Source organism: Ascaphus truei, chromosome 5, assembly GCF_040206685.1.
Source record: "Ascaphus truei isolate aAscTru1 chromosome 5, aAscTru1.hap1, whole genome shotgun sequence".
Classification (NCBI taxonomy): Eukaryota; Metazoa; Chordata; class Amphibia; order Anura; family Ascaphidae; genus Ascaphus; species Ascaphus truei.
Window position 1 is genome coordinate 168,157,740 of NC_134487.1, and position 21,911 is coordinate 168,179,650.

The 21,911-nt window shown below is 40.4% G+C and overlaps 1 protein-coding gene across 3 annotated transcripts in view; it reads right to left on the bottom strand.

Annotated features, from left to right (window-relative positions):
• FNIP1 (folliculin interacting protein 1) overlaps positions 1-21,911 on the bottom strand; it is a 127,813-nt gene that overhangs the window by 66,539 nt on the left and 39,363 nt on the right. For 2 of the 3 annotated variants that reach the window (XM_075601193.1, XM_075601191.1), the window contains exons 2-3: positions 10,183-10,309; positions 13-150 (exon numbers count right to left, since the gene is read on the bottom strand). In XM_075601193.1, the coding sequence (XP_075457308.1) occupies positions 13-150; positions 10,183-10,309 (265 nt within the window). Of the gene's footprint in view, positions 1-12; positions 151-10,182; positions 10,310-16,909; positions 17,422-21,911 lie in introns of those variants that run through there. The other variant, XM_075601192.1, reaches the window with a different exon arrangement.

The following is a 21,911-nucleotide window of genomic DNA, read 5'->3' on the forward strand; positions in this document are numbered from 1 at the left end:
ATTGAAGATTACCTGGTATTTTGGACACTGCTCTTTCGTGTCAGAAGACAGAGAACTTGCTGAACTGTCCAAAGAAGTCGAGCTGTCCCCTCCTGGCTTGAGCTGGCAACATTTCCCGAAGACTCTCACCTGAGCGTCGCTCACAAGTTTCTGTAAAGACAAGATGGTAAAACAAACGCAAAGGGACTGAAAAAATAAATCTATTCATATTTTCACTTCTAAGTCAGCTGAACGACAAAAACTTGGGGTTTTGCTGCAATATTTTTAAATGCGGTGTGCAACCCGGCAGAATAAGAATGCTGTAAAAAGACTGTAGGTTTGAATAGGATTAGATACATCTGGAGCAATATATTTGCCCCAAAATTGCCCTTACTTTTCCCATGATACATATGCCCTTTTGAACGAGCCATAACATTTAATAGCGTTATCTATATAGCACCGCTCAGGAAATATGGCCATAAACCTCTTCATTACTCGTATGGCAAGAAATGCATCATTTTTTTTTTTAACCTTCATCTTCCTAAGGTGCCTGGTATACACTGCAAAGCACCAATTCGCTTCCAGGGGGCTCTATACAGCAAATGTTAGTGAATAGGTTAAATAAAGCAACAATGGCCTGCCTGATGCCAATTGGCTTAGATGTATAAAAACCCAGCGTGCCAGCTCCTTGCCCCGTATCGCAAACCCAAAACCATGTCATCAGGAGACTGCAGTCCACTCTTGTTTTTTCAAGTTTGCATTTACAGTAGAGATGCAAGACTGACATAGACCAGGATGCACTTTCAATGGCATTTGTAAACTAGGACTGGATCAAAATATCAGGAGGACATGCAGTTATGCATGTCCTGTGGTCTTCAGGTCACTTAGAGACACTCAAACAATACAGTCATCTGCTGCCATCATCGTGGGCACTAAAACACACTGTACAAAAACAAGTATCTGAAAGGGCATGGTGTGGAGTTAAAACATCTATGTTAAAACCAACCCCCCCCCCCCCCCCTCTGCCCTTATCTGTCTCTCTTTCAAGTAAATACTATTCACACTTAACACAATCCTATGTTGTTCACAGCTATCCCATATACACTTCCCAAGATCTGGAGTTAAAATTCTGCATGGTGTTTCACAGACTGGCACACGCGTGGGAATCCGATGTGTGATGCATCTTTTCGACACCTCCAATAAGTACTAATGATCGAAATTTCTCAAATAGCAGGCGTACTGTACCATGTTCAACAACAACTAAAGTCTAACCCTGCTAAATAAGCCTGGACTTCATTTAGAAATACTTATATAAAACACTTAAATTTGTGCTATGAAAACGAGAGCCTTTGTTTAAAATATATACTTTTCTTTGAAAAATAAAGTAGGACTGGTTCCCAAATAAATTCCAGGTCCCCAAATAAAAAAGGAATGATATTCTATATCCCCCTTATACAATCACACTTTAACTACTGACGACATCAATTCTGGGAGGCAAAAATGGTCACAAACAAAATGCTACTGTACATCAAAATGTACACACTACGTTGTCCTGATGGAAAAATATATGTATAGAAACAGATTCATCTAAATGCTGGATTACCCTTTGTAAAAAGGGACAGCTGGAAGCTCAACATTGCTACAAAGTCTGGACATCATTTGGCCCCAGCTTTGAGGATTAAATGTGTTAACATTGCAAAGAGCATTTTATTTTAGGTCCTTTGAATTCCATGTAAACATTTTTTTAGGCTGGCATGTTACATGTTGTAATGTTAACACCATCCAGTAACGCACGGCTCATCATGGCAATAAATCATCTGCAGACAAATTAGTGTAGTGAGCAAAGCAACTGCAGTAGTCACTTGACAAAAACTACAACAAGATGTAGCCAAGCCATGGAAATTTAGACTGGGGTTGGACTCAAAGTCAGGAATGTTTGAAGGTGAAAACAGAATGGTTAACATGTGCAACCTCTAAAATTGGAGCGGGCAGAAATAAACGATAGGATTAGAAATTAATGTTAGGATTACAATGTATTCTTGGGCATGTAAACGCTGCTAATTTAGGGGCACTGTTGATGTGTACAATCAATGATAATATGGTGTATAGCAGGGGTGGCCAATGCCAGTCCTCAAGGGCCACCTACAGGTCAGGTTTGAAGGATATCCCTGATTGAGCCACCTGTGCTGAAGCAGGGATATCCTTAAAACCTGACATGTTGGTGGTCTTTGAGGACCGGAGTTGACAACCCCATGTGCATAGGATAAGTGACAAAAGGGCGATTAACCTAAAAGCCCTAACAAGCAGACTTTGGCCAGAAGCCAAAGCTCGATGTTGGATATTGTGCCCAATCTGGTGGTAACTTGCCATTCAAGTCAAACGCAGTTACCACCAAGGCAGATGCGATACCCTGCATCACGCTTTGATGATTACTGGCCCTTAAGACAGTCTGCCGGCTCTGCTGTACAAGCGGTGTAATGCAGCAAACTAACGCCGCCTACGGCCAGAATTTTAATGCCTGCCGTCTGGGGGCTATTTTACAGACTGGAACAAACAGGTTTGGAGGGAACCTGAGTTAGCCATGTAGATGCACTCACATCTCTCCTGTCTTTACTTTAATATCTACTTTTTAGACCTCTTGCACTGACTGTTGACATTGGTGAGTTTCTTTTTAATTCCTTATTTTAGTAACTATTTTCTTTCTACATCTTAAAAAACAAACAAAAAACTAATGTACAGTAACTGGAGGATGCTCAACAAAAAAACATCTATATTCCCCATATGCCTATAAATCCCTCCCGTTTGTACAAGGTTCAGCCACTGAGAGGTTTACTTTTGTCTCTCTCAAAAAATTGGCTTTCAATGGGCGGGGAAGGGAATTGGCATATAAAATAGAATGAGACATTCCCAAATCGCTTCCATGAGAATGGTACATTTCTCACATGCAGCACCTGACTCATATATATGGACACATACAGAATAATTTAAATGATGATGTAGTCTTCAAGCAATTAACATGAACTTTTGAAAAATTACATAAAATGGACTGATGCATTAGGGGTAAAAATAATGAAGTATATAAAGAATACTGTATTCAGGCACAGAATTTAGCCTATCGTTTGTTACTTGAACCTCGTGTGTTTATTAATTGCTCATATGACACACTTTAGATTGCCAGACAGTGCAAACAGGGTGGAGCCCGTAAAAGACAAATCATATGACTGCAGCAATGACTCGTGCACTAAAACTGCAATTTATCTCTGACCCAACAAACAAAGTCTCTGGCTAAGCTCAGCAAGCATGTGACAGAAACCACACTGATTCCGCTGGCTACAAGCAACTTTCAGAGACAAAACTGTATGCACCACATTTTTTGCAAGTTCCTCTCAAACAGTCAAACAGCACAGCGTCCTATTTCGGGAAACAACCACTTGGTATATACATAGCTATGCAAATGCTATGCAAATGAGATGTGTGTTTGTGTGTGAGAATGACTTATTTCTAAGGATAAAACAAATATGTCAATCTGGAAGGACAACTCCTGAGCGGGCAAGAGTAAGGTTGGTATTTTGTGAAGATCAGCAAACCAGTATCACAATATACTATGCCATAACTTACCACCCATTCAAGTGAGTGGGACCGAAGGGAAGCGTAGAATTAAATAATGCTTTTAGGCAAATCACACAAGATTTTGGAACCGTAAATACAAATAACTTAACAAAAAAGTGTGGGTGTTAAGCAGCTGTAAACTGCACTGCACATCTCTCATTTAATGACCCCATAAATCAGCGACACCAGAAGCAATTAAAACTTGGCACAAGGAATATATCTGTGCCAGGTTCATGAATACTTTTAGAAATACACTTTAGCTACAACTACAATCAATGACCTATGAGGTGAGAATGTTGGTTGCCATCATCTATTCCAGATTGTTCAGAGTGAAAATGTTGCCCTAATTCTTCAGCATCCCCGATCACTAGTGGTTACATGAGATTGGCTGGCTGCCCAGGCTTTCAACATCTTTGCTGCCTTCTGATCAAGTGTGATGGGGTCACTGGCACTAATATCTACCACTCCTATTAGAGAAATGGACCAAGGTGCTGCATGTTTCATGGGAGCCAAATGCACAGACCCTTTAAATGGAAACTAATGTGTTGTTATAAATGTGCTCACTATTGGCCACACTGCTGTGCCTCTACCTGATCATTTCAATCCCTTCACAGCAAGTGGGGCTAGCAACCCCTGGTGTGCAATGCACTCGGTCCCCTCTGACTGCAAATTGATCAATGATTATTGCTATAGAAGCGGAAAAAAAGAGGACACTAATATAGCACTGTCACTACATAGGGTAATAATGGCAGATTGAAGGGCTGGTGTTAAGAAGAACTCATATTTATATCTTTAGGGAAGAGGTGGATGTACTGGCTGGCATGCAGAATTTTAAGTATGCAAACTTTTGCGGTGTTATCTTATGAAAATAACTTTATCTCCCTGTACATCCGCATACAACACGGCAATATCAATATTCCATGCTTTCTTCTTTTCCCTCTGGAGGGGATTCCAAAGCCAGAAATTAGTCTACATTTTTATCCCAGTGATGGCTACCCTAATGCTTCTAATTACCGTAAATATTTTGGAATAATTTCTACTTTCTACTTTATAAATCGGACATTAGGAGTAGATCTAGTAAGTGAGGCACAGGGAGATCAAATGTCGTGACATGGACACAAGTAGCTGTCACTGGGTTTGGTACAGTGATCGCTCACTTCAGAAGCAAGTGCCTTAACCACATGGCTGCTCCTCCTCCCAACCACATGATCTGTAGTGTAGAATGCCATGAACTCAAGCGTAGGGGCAGTAGGAGCAGTCAGCATGTTCGGGATCTCTTGGATACCACATGTCAGCAACTTCCAAGCTACAAATCATCCCTTAAAACGCAGAACATTGGCAATTCCTGGAGGCAATTTTTAGAACCTCTCCATGTGACTGACATAGCAACTATTTAGTCATTATTTCTACAAGCTGAACCCGTGACCATTACTAGCGTATTTTTGTAAGCCTGACCATATGTATATATTTTTTGCCTTGTCAAGTTAATTTAGATATCGTAAGAAAACATTGTGTATGGTTATAATACAATATCTATGCTCAGGCTGTGGTACAAACCAAACCGTAAGCATAGAGCAGCACAGCAGCACTATAGGCACTTTTCTATACATGGCCGAGTTAAGTCTATGGCAGGTAAGTAGTGTTTATTGGTGCTTCACCATAGATAGCTCATAAATGATATATATCATATTGGATCCAAGTTCAAGGACATGTAGAATAATCCATCCATAACATCCCAGGGTGAAAAACCAGAGGCCTGGTGGTGCCCACGCGGGTACCCCAAAATAGGTCTCCTATAATGGTATATACCACCCTGGGGGAAATATATCAGTCAGTCCAGCACTGGGAGGTAATAGTATGAGGGGCATAAGCCCTTTACCTTCCTTGGTGGTGTCCTTGAAGGGTGGTTCCGATCCAGCGTGCAATCCTCTCAGGGTACATACAAGCAGCAAGGGTGTAGAGGAGCACAGCAACGTTTCCTGGCAGCATACCAGCTAGTGGATCGCCAAAATCAGGGTAACTCCAGACAGGGAATAGTATTAAAAGGATACTTTAATGGTCAGTATATAGACAGCAATGGTAGGGACGCACCTACGCGTTTCGTCCGTCACCTTGAGAAAGTCCTTTACGGACGAAACGCGTAGGTGCGTCCCTACCATTGCTGTCTATATACTGACCATTAAAGTATCCTTTTAATACTATTTCCTGTCTGGAGTTACCCTGATTTTGGCGGTCCACTAGCTGGTATGCTGCCAGGAAACGTTGCTGTGCTCCTCTACACCCTTGCTGTAAGTCTATGGCAGGGCAGCAGATTGGGACTGCCATTTGCACCGCACAGGAGGACATTTTAAGCAGGTTCTCTAACACTTTGTTGGCACTAGTAGCTCTACTCGCATTAACTATTAACTATAAAAATAAAAAAAATTAAAAATACGTACAGTGTATGGGCGTTAGATTAAAAAAAAAAAAAAAAAGATATCAATTACTCAAATGAGACCCCTTAATGGAGCAATCCAGCAAATATCCTACGTATTTTTAAAAAAAATAAATCAGTTCTGTAGTATCTTTTTATGTATATATGTATGTATGTATGTCTGTCTTTATTTATATAGCGCAATTAATGTACATAGGCTTCACAGCAGTAATACACGTGATAATCACACAAATAACACATAAAAGGGAGAAGGGCTTCAGACAAAAGTACCATTTAGGAAAGGGACTCCCTGCTTCGAAGAGCTTACAATCTAATTGCTTACTACATTTAAAAAAATGTATTATTCAAATCTTAATGAGGTTTAATATCATTTCTATAGCAGGGTTTATCCCACCTCCCCAGCAGTACAAGATCTTTGTTACACTTTCTTGTTTGTGATCATTTGTTGCCAATATTCCCAGTAGTTTGAGCTGCAAACTGTAACAATAGATAATGCTACCTTAGTAATATAAGAATGCATTGTTGCTGCTGAGTTACACTGACTGAAGGATTGATTGAAACAGGAAGGCAGCCATTTAGTGAACCCTGAGAAGTAGGCTCTTTCCTGTTTGATTACGGGAGAATGAATAGATCGGAAGCGTTGGCAAGTTGTTTTCAACAAAGGTAATCAAAGGTTGCATATAGAATATTAAAACAAAATAGATGTTTTATTGTTGTTTAAATGCCGCTTCGATTGCCTCTTTAACATATCAAAGGAATTAATACACTTTGGTCCTACGAGGGACTGGCCCTTTAATAGGTGCAGCCATTTAAAAATGACTGAGTATACCAATCAGGAAAGAGAAGCTCAAACTTAAATCTAGCCGATAGAGAGCTTATATTGAACAATATGAACAAAATAAATAAAATGGAAGGGTAATACAATCTAAATATCTTCAGGCAACAACTTGTGTATTTTTGTTCTATTGATGCACTAGAGCAGCGGTGTCTAATACGTTCGCCACTAGCCACATATGGCGAACTGGACATTGCGTTGCGGTGAACGGGGACACAGGCAGGGGGGAGAAGCAGGACATCTGCGGGAGGACTCGGCTGACCAGCACCTTCATTTACAGCACCCCCGCTACGCGCCAAAAATTGGTCCCGCTTCCACATTGGCGGTGTGATCACCATGTGGCACTAGAGTCCTCCCTCCAGTTAAGGTGTAGGGTGGGGGAGGGGTATGTGTATTTGGAGTGCGTGTGTGGGTGGGTGTGTGATGTGTATTGTGTGTGTGTGTGTGTGTGTGTGTATTATTATGTGTATTTGGGGCTTAAGTTTAGTGGGGGTGGGGAAGCTTAGTGTTTATATTGGGATATGGGGGGGAGGAGGAGAAGGGTGGGGATGTGAGGGTGAGAGCACCCTGGGAAACCAGGCTCCGGTCCTGGGCACAGGCACAACGCAATGGGTGGCGCAAAACGATTGTGAATGATACAAGACTGTGGCGAATATGGAAAGACAACCACATGTGGGGCTAGCTTTGAATCCCTATTGGACACCGCTGTAGATTTGAGCCCTATTTCTATTTTTATATATACATTTGACCCATGGCGCAGGCTATGGGAAAGTGAGAATTCAAAAAATATTGTGCAAGCATGTTTCTATGCAAATATATTTGTAATTATATAGTGCCAACAATGTATGCAGATCTTTCCGAGAAAAATAAATAAAAATATTTAGGAAATTAGAATACAATGTGTGTAAAAAACCAGAATTGCACAATAGGTAAGGCAATCCCTGCCCCGGAGAGCTTACAATCTAAGTGATGCAGTGATACTACTGGCAGCAGTGTTAAGGTCCATTATTTGATCATTCTGTCGTTATTCAAACTGAATCAGTGCAGCATTCTTACTTTACTACAGATAAAACCCTTCATTAGTCCCACACTGAAGCAGCATGTACTGTATTACACACCCTATGGAATTTGCTACCACTGCTGTTTGTTTTCTATAAAAGTTTCAAATAAGAAGACGTTACATGTCACTGTGCTTTCAGTCAATTGCAAATCCAATGTATACTATGACTGGTGCTTCAAACACATCACATAGAATATGCATTGCTTGTATTCAATGCACTGCACTCTCTTTTTTGAGTCAGTAATGTAGAGAGCAGTTATATGAATTAATAGAACTACTCTCTACATTGCGGACTCAAAAAAGACAGAGTACAAATGGTTAGTCCTTCAGATTTGTTGTTGCAAGGAGCAAACACCTGGGCTTTTGTTGAGGCTTTTGGCAGCCACCAGGTAATCTCTATGAGCACCGACATTCTCCAATAATGTAGGCTAAGTCATACAAATGGTAAGATAAACAGCTAATAAAGAACATTTTGTAAGCGCTCTGCAAACATCTTACAGGAGTCAGCGGACGTAATTTTACACCATGTCAGATACATGTTGGGTTCGTTAGTAGAGCACATGGGTATGACCCTTGTTTTGCGTTGTGCCTACTCAAATCTTGCCCTGCCAGTAAAATGATGATGAAGAGGGTGCTTTCTAGGATAAATATCGAAATGGTATTTATGATTTGTGCAGGTACAGAAGGTGAAAGATCCTATAATGGCGAGTCCCTCGGAAGAAGCTGATGGTATTAAGTGAAACGTACATCGGGTCTAATGCGTGATGTGTCACGTCACACGCCACGACAAGCTGCCTTGAGGCAGAGACACACACTAGTCCGCGATCTGAGGTTTGGGGCTCTGATACTACTTGATTAAGAGGTATATGTAGTACAGTAGGGTAACAGTTAACCTAATATTGAATAATGGAATTACTAATAGTTACAACTAGGCCTAATCAATTTTTAGTATTTTTTATATACCGCAGGACTAACCAATATATATTAGCTTTAAATTGTTAGCTAATGCTAGGAAATGTCTCTCCTCTACTTCATCAAAACTAAACTTACCAACTCCTTACTATATCCTGTCTGCTTTTCATACTTCCACATCTATGAAACTAGAGCAACTATATTTACAGTAGGAAGATAAAGTTGGATAGACAATTTAGGACTGCTTTGTGCTCATGATAAATGCACGTGAAATCTTATATGTTAAAAAAAATGACATTCAGTTCTGTGGTATCAGATAATACTTCCACTTTTTTTTTTAATTCAACTATTAATGCCATTTTTTAAAGGATTATTTTTTTATTTCTATAGCAGATTTTAGCCAACCTCCCAAGCAGTGCAAGATATTTGCAACAATTTTCTGTTTGTGATAATTTGTTGCCAATGTTCCAAGCAGTTTGAACTGCAAACTATAACAATACTTAACGTTACCTTAGTAACATTATAGATACATTGTAACTGCTGAGTTACACTGACTGAAGGATTGATTGAAACTGAAAGGTAGCCATTATGTTAGGACTTTTACAGGTTTAGAAAAACAGGAGCACCAAACAATTGCCAGTTTAGATAAGAATGTAGAATTATACATTGTCACACGCTTTACATATTTATTTAAAAAAAACAAGAGGGGGGGGGGGGCGGGGGGAAGAATGTAGTATTGCTGCTTTAAAGGGAAGCAACTTATATGGAATTTGTGTCTCTGTGTCTATATTGGATTCTGAATGTAAAAATCAAAGTATCTCAGAGGCAGCTCTAGTTTTATTATTTATTCGTTCTATATGTTCATCTAGGTGATGGGTCTGGTTACATATTACTTGAATGTTTGCTACACACTGTTTTTGCCTGTCAGGCTACAACTTATAAATAGAGCCCTAGCAAACATTACAGCCTCTTTATTTTATTATCTTTATTAAAGGTTACTTATTAATTCACTCACTATTTGGAAGTGTGCATCACTACAGGATCTTTCCCCTTCTGCTTGCACAAATGATAAATACCATTACAATATGGCTGCATACTTACTACAGTTCTATCAAAATAGACAACTTTTACAAACATGGGATGAAGGCGATAAAAGTTTAGGATGAAAAGATTACACACATAGAAAATAGAATTCACTCGTCCAGACAAGTTTTAACTGGCGCACACTGCAACTCAATCTGTATTTAAATATAGCATAATAGGCAGCTCTTTCTGCTGTAATCTTTGTACGTCGGAGCTTTGGAAAGTAGACTGCGTGATGAAGCTTCGATAAAAATATTAGGGGCAGCTTACCGACACGGACAGTTCCTCTGCCTTGCGTTTGGCACTGGAGTCGAACAAGACATTTCGACCTCGTTTCTCGCAGTCCTGGTAAACGGTCAGGCGGATTTGGCTTGGATCAAACTCGGGTGAAGGCCAGCTGTGAAAGGATAGAAGATATACGATTGCTCATCTGCCATCACATAATTTGCCCAAATAGTGTATATAGATGCCTTGAAAGAGCTGTATTCCAGAAGCTTAAAGTGTATTTCACCTTTGGCCCTTCGGTCCATATGCTATAAATTAAAACATTGATGAAATAAAACTGGACTGAATGTCACATCCTGAGTCATTCTTCAATACTGTATACACTTAAGGCTTCTTGAATGTGCTCATTGCTGCTTTAAAGTTGAAGGCACGAGATTGATATATATATATATATATATATATATATATATATATATATATATAACACACACACACACACACACACTTCAGTGAATATCGATGACTGAGTGATTACAGGCACGGACTCCTGAAATCATTGACATGGACTTTGCAGCATAGGAGACCAATTCAAATGCCAGTGTCGGCTCTTTGTGACATTGGGAAAGTCACTTTATCTCCCTGTGCCTCCTGCTCAAGAATTAGACTGGTCAGTGCTATATAGGAAAATAATATATATCTTAATATGATATCTGGAACAGGATGGAGCATTGGCATTCAATACATGTATAGAGATACTCATCACATTGTACAGAAATGTATGCTAATTTAAATTGGCTGGGAGATCTAAAATATATTTCCATTGAAACACACATTTCTATTTTGACAACTTCAGCACTGCCAAATTTTCCATCCGCAATGGTGAGCTGATGCACCAAACTCCTTTCCAATCAAGGTATCACAGAGTCACAAATCCCCTCACATAATGTCAAGGGAGATTCAGTTACCTTCAGAAATAAAAATGTCAAACCTGCCAATATTTAGCATGGACTCCAGTGGAGCTAATTATAAGAGCCTTGTTGCAAGCATTAGCATAAATCTGATAAGGTAAGAGACCTGCTTACGCCTTAGTTGCTGAATAGGCTCCAGTGGAATTGATTTGACATATGTTGGCCATCCCAAAAGTTTCTGGAGCATATTATATAATTTACCTTATTTTCACACGATTCCTTGAAAACATGTAAGAAAAAGAAATAAAACAGATGGCACTCTAGAAAAAGAAGTATACTGCTAAGGAGTGGTAAGTACACCATATAAATCTAGGTGTTGGGTATACAGTAGTCCAAAAAACCCACACATTGGCACTATAATAAACTGCATATTTTAAACTTGTTCACTTTATTAGTTGTCCATTAAAATCCAATGTTTCTGTTTCTAATGGAGCCAGTCCGTTCCTGAAAAGGCTTCCACTGGGAACCTAAACTTTGAATTTTAATGAACAAATAATAAACTTTCTATTTCAACTTGTTGACTTTATCCAAGTGCCCACATATTTTGTTTTGATTAAAATATCTAGCCATACGAGATGTAGCGAATGGAACCACGGTCTCTTATCAATGCAACAAGGCATTTCCCCTGCTTGTGCCAGTGAGAGACTGGAAGATTATGTTGTACTTTGTGTGTTTTGATAATGGAAAAAGGACATTGCCTACTTGAAAGTGTAGAACATAATAGACTTCAGTAGAAATTCGCAACAAGCAAAATCAAATGGGAAATTATTTAATTGTGAAAACAATGACAAAAGTGAGCATGTTGCAGCACATAGGGATACAGACCCTCCAGTATGCACACATACCACACTCAGTCTAAAACTACAGTACTTGTAAAAAACACAGCCATGAATTTATTTTCCAGAGTACTCCCAGAAAATTTGGCCTCCCGCCCTTTAACCTCCCTTGAGGACTTCAGGGGAGGCGCGCCTGCACTCTCATGTGATGTGTGTGGACATCAGATATATTTGTTCACATTATTACAAATGTCAGCAGCATAAAACTGCTTATATCACTTAGTAAATGCACCTGCGGATGTGCAATAACAATCCACAGCAATTCAAATACAAAAAAGAAGGTCTTATGCTAGAACACACATGTCCATGTGTAAGCCCGTTTATTAGTCTGGGTGTCCCCCTGTAGGAGTAGCAATAGCCAGTGTGTCATGAAATCAATGCAACTAGCTTTCAAAAAGCTAGCAAAACTCGAGTTTGCATTTCGTTGCTTGATTATGCACCGATGTTAAATGCGGTTGCATGGCAGTCATTCGGTGGCATTTTCTGCATGCTTGTTATACACTGATATCTGCGGTTATGCATGGGAAAAAGCATGGATCGCCTCATAAAGGTACTATACATGATGTATGGAAGGAGGAAAGTATGCAGTTGGGTTATTACTATGTCCCTTATAACCTATCCTTAATTGGAGATCACAGACTTGTGCTTTACATACAGTTCTGTACCAAATTCTGAATACATTTACAATGCTGCTGAGCGATTCGGAATTTCTGTCTACTACGGACAATCTAATGTATTTATTTTACAAATCATTGTATTATTATGCTGATGGGCTTCAAAATCAACCTGTATCAGAATCAAACGCTTATAAGCAATGGCTCCTATTAGAGAAATGTTCTCAGTGTGCTCACAAGACAAAAGTATTAGGCTAATTATCACAGAAGTGTGGGAAGTATCATAAAATAATACAGCAATGTTGTCTTACACCCTACCTACTTACCCTTTACGTAGCTGGGTAAGTGGAACTGCTGCTGCTTTAGCACTCTACAGTCCTACAAATCTGCACAAAATGCTACATTTGAAGTGCCAAGGGGTCTTACTTATTAGTTAACAGCATTTTTTAAGCAAGTAAAGAGTATTATTTTTTTTTTAACTACAAGAAGCAGTGGCTATGTTGCGTTTGTTCAACAATACAGTACAGTAAAGTACTGATGGGAAGCTGAGAAAGCTACAGTGTACAGGTGGCCACCAAACATTACACAGCTGCTTTACCATGCAAAGACCGATTACACCCATCTTAAAAAAAGAGAGAACGTAACAGATTCTTTACATTAAAGCTGTTAGACACTCAAGACCACAATATTTTTAACACTATGATAGCCTAGGTATGAAAATTGCTCTCTGATAAATCACTCCATACACTATTTTTAAAAGCATCTACGCAGTTGATATATTTTTAGTCCGTGCCAGCTTATCTGTCCTGCATGCTTGTCATGTTGACACCTTTTAGAATGTTCGTATATATGCACACGCACTTTAAGCAGATTTGACTGCATTTGTGTTTTGAGCAGTGGAGTCCAACATGCTCAACATAAATGATACTACAATGTGTCTGTACTTTTCCCCCTGAAACATTCACAGTGGAATCCTCCAGCAAATTTTGTGTATTAAACCAGCAATCCCACAAACAAAGCATATTGATTTTATTTAATATCATTGGAACCACTGGGTCCACCTGCTCTACTTTCAGCTCCAGAGACCCTCCCACCTTCCCGAGATAATTAATGTTTTAGGTGTCGGTGTTCCTCGTGGAAATCTCAATACGGCCACAGGTATCGAGCCAACAAGAAAATACCACTTCTTCAGTTGCGGCTTGCTATTAGCCCATGGGTTCCATGAGATTTGGTGACCATATTATCATTTATATGTAAAGCGCCAGCATATTCCGCCGCGCGGTAGAGTGGGGGTACAGAGATTTGATCACGACATAAACAGATACAGAGAGGTAATACGGGCCCCATTCATGAGCGATTACAATCTAGAACGAACGAGGGACAATCTTTAAACAAAAAAGGTAAAATGGCTGCTCATTGCGGGATGAAGAATGCCTCAGGTTGGAGTATGGTCCAGTCCGATGGCTGATTCCGTAAAGGCTTGAGGATGGGGATATGAGGGGGTGTTACATACAGTAGCATGGAAATTGGTCCAGCCGCACTGGTGGTCCCAATGGAGTTGGATGGGTGAAGGAGTAGGTGGGAGGTGGATGTTAGAGCTATGTCATATAGACTCCCTTGAAAAGTTGAGTTTTAAGGGAGTTTTTAAATGCTGAAAGCTGGGGAGAGTCTGATGCTACATGGTAGAGAACTCCAGAGTGAGGGGTCAGGACGGGAGAAGTGTTATAAGTAAGAGGAAGTAATAGGAAAGGAGAAAATGCAGATGTCGTGGACAGAATGTTGGTGGCGTTAAGAGATATATTTGAGGATGAGGACTGAGATGTAAGGGGGGAATCGTTGTTGAGAGCTTTGTAAGTCAGAGCTAGGTTTTTAAATTAGATTTTAGAGGATATGGGAAGCCAGTGTAGGAATTTGCGTTGTGGAGCAGTAGAAGTGGAGCGGTGAGAGGTAGCAGAGTCTGGCAGCAGCGTTTTGAAGGAATCAGAGGAGTTGTGATAGGCGGACAAGGGAATGCCAACTAACAGAAGGTAGGCAGTAGTCAAGGCGGGAAAAGATGAGTTGGTGATGATTTTAGTTGCATCACTAGTGAGAAGAGGGCATCTTGGCAACATTTCGGAGGTGGAGACGGCAGGACTTTGTGAGGGACTGAATGTGAGGAGTGAAGGAGAGATCAGAGAGTCAAAGATGACCCCTAGACAGCAGGCTTGAAGTGTTGATGAGATATTAGTTCGCCAAGAAAAAAGGTATAGAGTAAGAAGAGCAGAGGGCCAAGAATAGAGCCTTGTGGGACCCCAACAGAGAGAGGAAGATACCAGAAAAGGAAACACTGAGGTAGCTGTTGGATAGGTACTGTAGGATGTGAACAAGGAGGCTGTGTCACTGAGACCAATGGACTGGAGTGTTCAGGAGAAGGGGGTGATCAACAGTGCCAAAGACAGCAGAGAGATCCAGTAGAATTAGCAAGAAGGTCATGGGCCACTTTTGGTAGTGCTATCTCAGTGGAGTATAGAGGATGGAAACCAGATTGCAAAGCCAAGAAGGAGGAGAGAAACTGAGTCAGGCAGATGTTTACAAGCCTCAAGCAGCTTGAAGGAAAAGGGGAGAATAGATAAAGGTCAGTAGCTGGAGCGGAAGACAGAGTCAAGAGAGTGTTTCTGTAAAATGGGCATGATGATTGCATGTTTGAAACAAGATGGGAATGTGCCAGAGGTGAGAGAGGTTAAAAAGGGTGGGGCTTAGTGTGCCAGAGAAGGAGCAGAGGAGGGAATGTGATCAAGGGGGCAGGTTGCAGGGCATGATGAGAAAAGCATGGAGACCTCGTATTCAATCACAGGGAAAAATTAGCAGTGTGTGGATTTAAGTGTGCTAGGGCAGGGGTGTGCATACAGGGGGGCGTGAGATATTCGGGGGGGGGGGGGGCAGTTACTGAGGCCCTGCACTTCTCCAAAGGCATTTCAATTAAATGCTGGGGAACTGCACAAGGCCTCTGTAACTTCCCTTATCTTTGTGTCGCTGCGGGTCACGTGACGTCGCATTGCTATGGCAACATCACGTCACATGACGCCGGAGTAGTTCCGGTGGGGGGGGGGAGGGGCGAGTAGGCAGGGGGGCGCAGGGGGAATAGTTTGCGCATCCCTGTGTTAGGGGATGTAGGTTGTGCGCGTGGAGCTTGACATGGAGATGTCATGTCTGTGAAGTACGTAGGTGGCGTGGTCTCCAGCCATGAAGATAGAAGGGGGTGCATGTGTGGTTGAGCGGAAAAGGGTGGTGAATAACATTGAAAGTTATGGGACAGAGTTTGTATGAGTGACGAAAAATGGGTTTGCTTGGAAAGGGAGAGGGCAGGGTTATAGGAGAAAAGTATGAATTTATAGTGGCTGAAGTCTGCTTTAGAGCGGCATTTCCTCCAGCAACGTTCCGCAGTGCATACGCACTTTTGGAGTGTGCCATGGTTTTGGGTTGGATTGTCGGGGGCGACGTGTGGTACAAGGAGCAATCTTGTCTAAGGCAGATAAGTGTCTACTGTTGAGAGAAATGATAAAGAGAGCGAGTGCACACCGGTAATTATCTCAGTAGCTGGGGTGCCTCCAGAGCTGAAAATAAAGCAGTTCAGCTCTGGAGGACCCCAAGGTTGCAGTTTTGAAAAGATAGGTGTTTAACCATTCAGTAGCTGCTAATGAAAGCAGCATGTATTGTATATCCAATGGTATTTCTGAAATTCAGAATTAGCCTTTTGTGTTCTAATTTGAATAGATATTAAACGTACCTTAAATTACAAAACAGATATCGAAAATGAAAAAAAGATGGTGTTAAGTGTACAACAATACATACCCTGGAATATACATACTGTAATACTCATGCTTAGAACCAGAATGAGTGCTGTACTGATCAGAGATTGTAAAAAAAAAAAAAAAAACACAATTGTTCACAAAAGTGGTCATTTTTCTGTGACCCCACATATACTATTCTGCATTAATATTTCTCCAACAATAAAACTATAAGTGGATTGCAAAAAAATAAAAAAAAATAGTGATGACTTAAAAATAATATATTTACTGTATGGCTTTATATATATTTTTATTCAAGGCAGACAGGCCCCATTAATCACCTATGTGCCAGATGAACCAGCAAGTCATGGGTTAAATAAACTTTTGCCCCCTGTTCAGCTTGACATATATTAATTGCTTGCTGGACTCTCTGGGTTTGAAGAGATTATACAGATATTTGATTAAAATCAGGCAAAAAAATAATTAAACATTGTTTAATTATCTTCTTGTTATTGATATTGTTTCAGTTTATGATGGACATTTAAAACACCAAAAAATGGGCAACTTTTACACTGTTTTATGGGTACCTTGACTGCATCTTTGTCTCTTCTGCAGCTCCACCTTTTCCCGAAAACCCTTTCAAAATAGGAACCACCCAATACGAACAGGCTACCAACCGGGTGTTAAAAATAGCAATAAACCATATTCAGCCCAAACCACAAGGCTGTCAGGTGATGCATGGAGAGCTGTAACTTGAACAATACACTGTCCATGCTGTGCAATCCTATCCAGATGAGAAAAGCCACCCTGAGAGAATCTGTTGCCCGTGGCAAAGTCTGTGCTTTTGCACCAAGATCCATTTAATCTGCTCTGAATCCTGAGAGGCTGCAAACAGTCCTTCTCTTCTTTGACACAATGGTGTTTCGTCTCTTCTATTATACAAACTGCGGACACCCAAATATTGTGCTCATTAACGTAGACGAAAAGTCTGTGACGAGTGTGCGCCAGCTGAGTTTATCGTTCAGTTTTAAAATGCATCTCATATGGCATCCGTCACCTGACTATGGTCTCTTGGCAACTGTGACCATGTACCTCCTCCACCAAATAGTGTCAGACTGAACAACATGAAGGGGCCTGGGGAGGTTGCAAAAGGAAGATGCCTTTTCTGTAACTCTGTCCCCCAGGCTTATTCCCCCCTCCTCAGTGACATTCTTGGCAGCGTCAGGATGCCTGTGTTCAGCTGAGAAGCAGAGCCAGGCAAATGGAAAAGCAGGCACTAATAGCCATCATGTGACACGGAGCTGTCAGTGCTTGCCACCTGGGTCTGCAACAGAACTGCCAACCAATCCCAGGAACGCTTTCTCTTCAATTCACAGCCCTTGGCGTTTTCAGTTAAACATTTGAGGAGGCAGCTGTGAGCATATAGCTACTAATCCCTATAATGCTGGAGACAGCAAAGCATAGAATGAATATATATATATAAGCTGCTGATTTCTTCAAAAACAACAAAAAGGCTATTCTTGAGTGTGTTGAAGGATCTATAGTTCCTTCAATCCAGACCTGGCTGCACAAGCTGTTTAATGAAGCAAAGTTGTACAGTATAGGGATCTAAAAAGTGACATGCAGGGTGTGCTCATTTATATGTCCACACCTATAATATCACCAATATATACGCTGTATGAGGGTTAAGAGACTAGAATAGATTTCTATATTCAGGTACAGTATACAGGTGTAAGTACTATATTAGCCCGTACTGACTGCAAAATGTATAGTATATTAAGTAATATTGTAGAGGTGCAGATTTAGGTTTTGCACCGTAATTAAACACATTTCAAATGGCGTAAGAGATCATCTGGCTATTGCTTTTAAATGATCACAATACACATATACATTGCAAAGTGGAGCTTAAGAACACCCACTTTAAAAGTTAATATGAAGTGTGCCATGTATTGTCTTCTTTTCAATTAATTTCTAACATCTTATTTTCAATGTGCTTCAAAAAAAGCTTGCATTCACGATCAACTCTTTGCTGTCAGAAGGGCCTGCACCACACTACATTTGGTTCTATTGTCCACCACATCATCTTCAAATGCTAAATATACAAGATAATAAAAGGTGCACATGGCCCAGATTGCCAACCCAGTTTGAATGCAAGAGGCGAACCTCCTCTTTTCAGGCACATTGTTGCTACAACTCTCGAAAAGCCGCAGAATGGTAAATCCTCAACACAGGCAAAATCCCTGACTTGCAGGGGAAATCACAAGGGCCACTATCGTGCCGACTCTTGTGACGTTCATTGAAGCTCATAAGGGGACTGAAAAAGGTTACAGGGGAAGGGGAGGGAGGGGAGGGGAGAGGGGAACGGAAGACAAAATGGCCATTGCCTTGGAGCAGATGCAGATAATTCTACTGCAAGTAGCCCACCTCTTCCAACTGGGGTTCCCATTTTAAAAATGTGCAAACCTTTCACAACATTCTTTATAATCTCTACATGTGCTTGTAAAATTCTCTACTGTAAAAATAGCCACATAAGTCTAAAACGGAGACTACAAATACACACACCATGTTCCGCCCACGGTACGGCAATATTTAGCAAAATTGCTAAATCTAAGACTAATTTAGCAAAATGACAAACCATTGGAGGCTTGGCGAAATCAAATTTAATTAAAAAAAAAAAAACACGTACAATGTCACTAATGCATTTTGCAGTTTCGAACATCTCTGTTCCCAGTTTCTTGGCGGCTATTTGTATCCCTGGTTTTTGGGCTACGTTCAAAAGCCCGAACCACAAAAGCAAGTCTGGCTGGGAAGATAATAGAGATAACATTGCACCTCTAAAAATATACGGTTGACGAGAAAAAACAGGACACAAACCCGGTTTAATTTGGGAGTCCCTTTACTTCAACCCAGGCTGTGCTTAAAAAAGCTGTACAATACGGCAAGCATTAACATATACAGCCCCATGTTAAAAAGAGTAACACATTGTGCTCATTGGCATGTCATTACCCAGAATCCCTGGCTGCAGTGGAAGCACTGTTTGCTAAGCGATAATGGAGAAAGACAGAGTTGCAGACGTGTTTGAGACATGCAAATGCACCACAAGTGGTATTTTTATTAATGGAGTCCCTTTACAATGCACAGCTTAGTTGGATCTTTCTTTGGATGCAAATCCCCAAGACATAAAAAACGAAACAGTATGTCTTTCCTATAAAAGGCAAAGCTTCCTTGTGTGAAAAATAACTGACAAAAACACAAGAGTACAGGCTTTCATTGTGTGTGCAACGACAAATGCTGGGCACCTGTAAACACAGGTCTGTCACTGTATTATTTCCTGTAGTAGTTTCTTTCTTTGTAGTACAAAGGTCATGCGAGAGCGGTGAGGTATAATACATAGATCTGTCTCTGATCATTGGTGTGTATTACCCCACTAATGTAAATACTCTGTTACTATTATGGAAGAGAATAGCAGCCAGGGAAATAGAAGCAGGAAAGAAAACTATATATTGTAAACAAATTATTAACGCAATTGATTTCCTTAGAAATAATTTAAATAACATGGATATCAATAAATGAATTGTTCTCAACAAATACAGGTCACTTTCAGTGTTATGCATGGAAATGACTACTGTATTGCACATTAAGGGCTTTTACAGCTAGTTCAGCCGATCAGGCCGTTTGTGGCCGAAAGTCACAATTGTAATCAAGAAAATTTAATTGGGAAACAGCTGCTTTGGAGGATATAGTATAAACCGCAAATTGTTTTTAACTTTTGTCTTTTCTTTAAGCTTCGAACTGTAGGGTCCCACGAGCTAAACAGAGATATTTTTTACTTCAGATAAATGAATGTGGTTATTTAAAATATACACTTCACTTCCTTATATGATGGTGATGCAAATATTTTGTCTTCGGTGACTTGTAAAAATGTCAACTGTGAATGTTATTAGAAATGCAGTCGTATGGAGATGATTTTAAAAGCACAATAAAAAGACCGACACAATCCCTGCAAGGCTCTGAGCCCAACACCCACAGCATATATATATTTGTGTCAAAAGGAATGCTATTGGGTGTGACCAAATGCACTGTAGACAACAAAAAGCCCAAATGCAACATCCAAATGACAAAGTCTATACTGTACTGTAGTTAAATACTTATCCATTTGTCTTCTCATAAGTATGGGTCATTTAGTTAAACGCCAAGGCGTTATACAGTAAGTCTGCAGCCCAACACCAACTAACATACAGGCATACCCCGCATTAACATACACAATGGGACCGGAGCATGTATGTAAAGCGAAAATGTACTTAAAGTGAAGCACTACCTTTTTTCCCACTTATCGATGCATGTACTGTACTGCAATCGTTATGTACGTGCATAACTGATGTAAATAACGCATGTGTAACAGGCGCTATAGTCTCCCCGCTTGCGCACAGCTTCGGTACAGGTAAGGAGCTGGTATTGCTGTTCAGGACGTGATGACAGGCGCATGCGTGAGCTGCCGTTTGCCTATTGGGCGATATGTACTTACTCGCGAGTGTACTTAAAGTGAGTGTCCTTAAACCGGGGTATGCCTGTATACAGCTCAACCCCATTATAACGCGATCCGTTACAACGCGAATCCGCTTATAACGCGATGCAAGCGTGGCTCCCAATTTTTGTATTTATGAATACTTTACAGCACTATTATTGGTGTCTTAAATACTTTATTGTACAATGCATACAATTGTACATTATTTCTAACGCGATCCGCTTATAGGGCGATGTGATTCTTTGGACCCCAAGCACAGCGTTATAAGGGGGTTGAGCTGTTCATATACACATATACATATATATATCAAAAGGAGTGCTATTTTCACAGTTAGTGTTAGGACTTGTAGAGTGGTCATGCCGGGATATGGCTGCAGGCTTGGAATGCTTTGGCCAGAGAGTTCAACTAAATGACCCATACTTATGAGAAGACAAACAGATCAGTATTTAACAATATACTTTGTACTTTGGCTGTTGCATTAGGGCTTTTTGTTTTTTTGTTGTACGCATTAAAAGACCCCATGAAAGAGGTTAAAAAATTAAAAATAAATAAGTTGTGGCACTCCAAACAGGAGTGAATCAAAATACACCCAACACCAAGTCCGAAGCACTACTCTAAAAAAGGACCGAAGAAGGATTAACATTAACAATATGCTGTATTCAACTGCCACTGAGACAACTCTATACAAACCTCAATACAGTATACATTGACCTAAATCAATGTTCAATACATAGTGTGCATGTGTTCCCAGTCTATTATTTACCACAGGGAATTTACAATCTCATTTTTTGCCATAGTTCACACAGATCTGACACTAGAATCAAAATCTTTAAAGGCAGTGACATTGCCGTTAAACATTTCCTAATAAAAACACATGACAAAAGGAAGGTTTGACACAGTGTTCTATCACTTCATAGTTTGCCAAGTTGCACTTTACACACGTATCATGCAGAGTTCTTCCAAGGCGGCGGCAACCCGAGCTGCACATTTATTACATTACCTGAACCCAGGGGTATCCCCCAGAATTGTTCCAGGAACTCACCGTTTCCTCAGATATCCTCTGT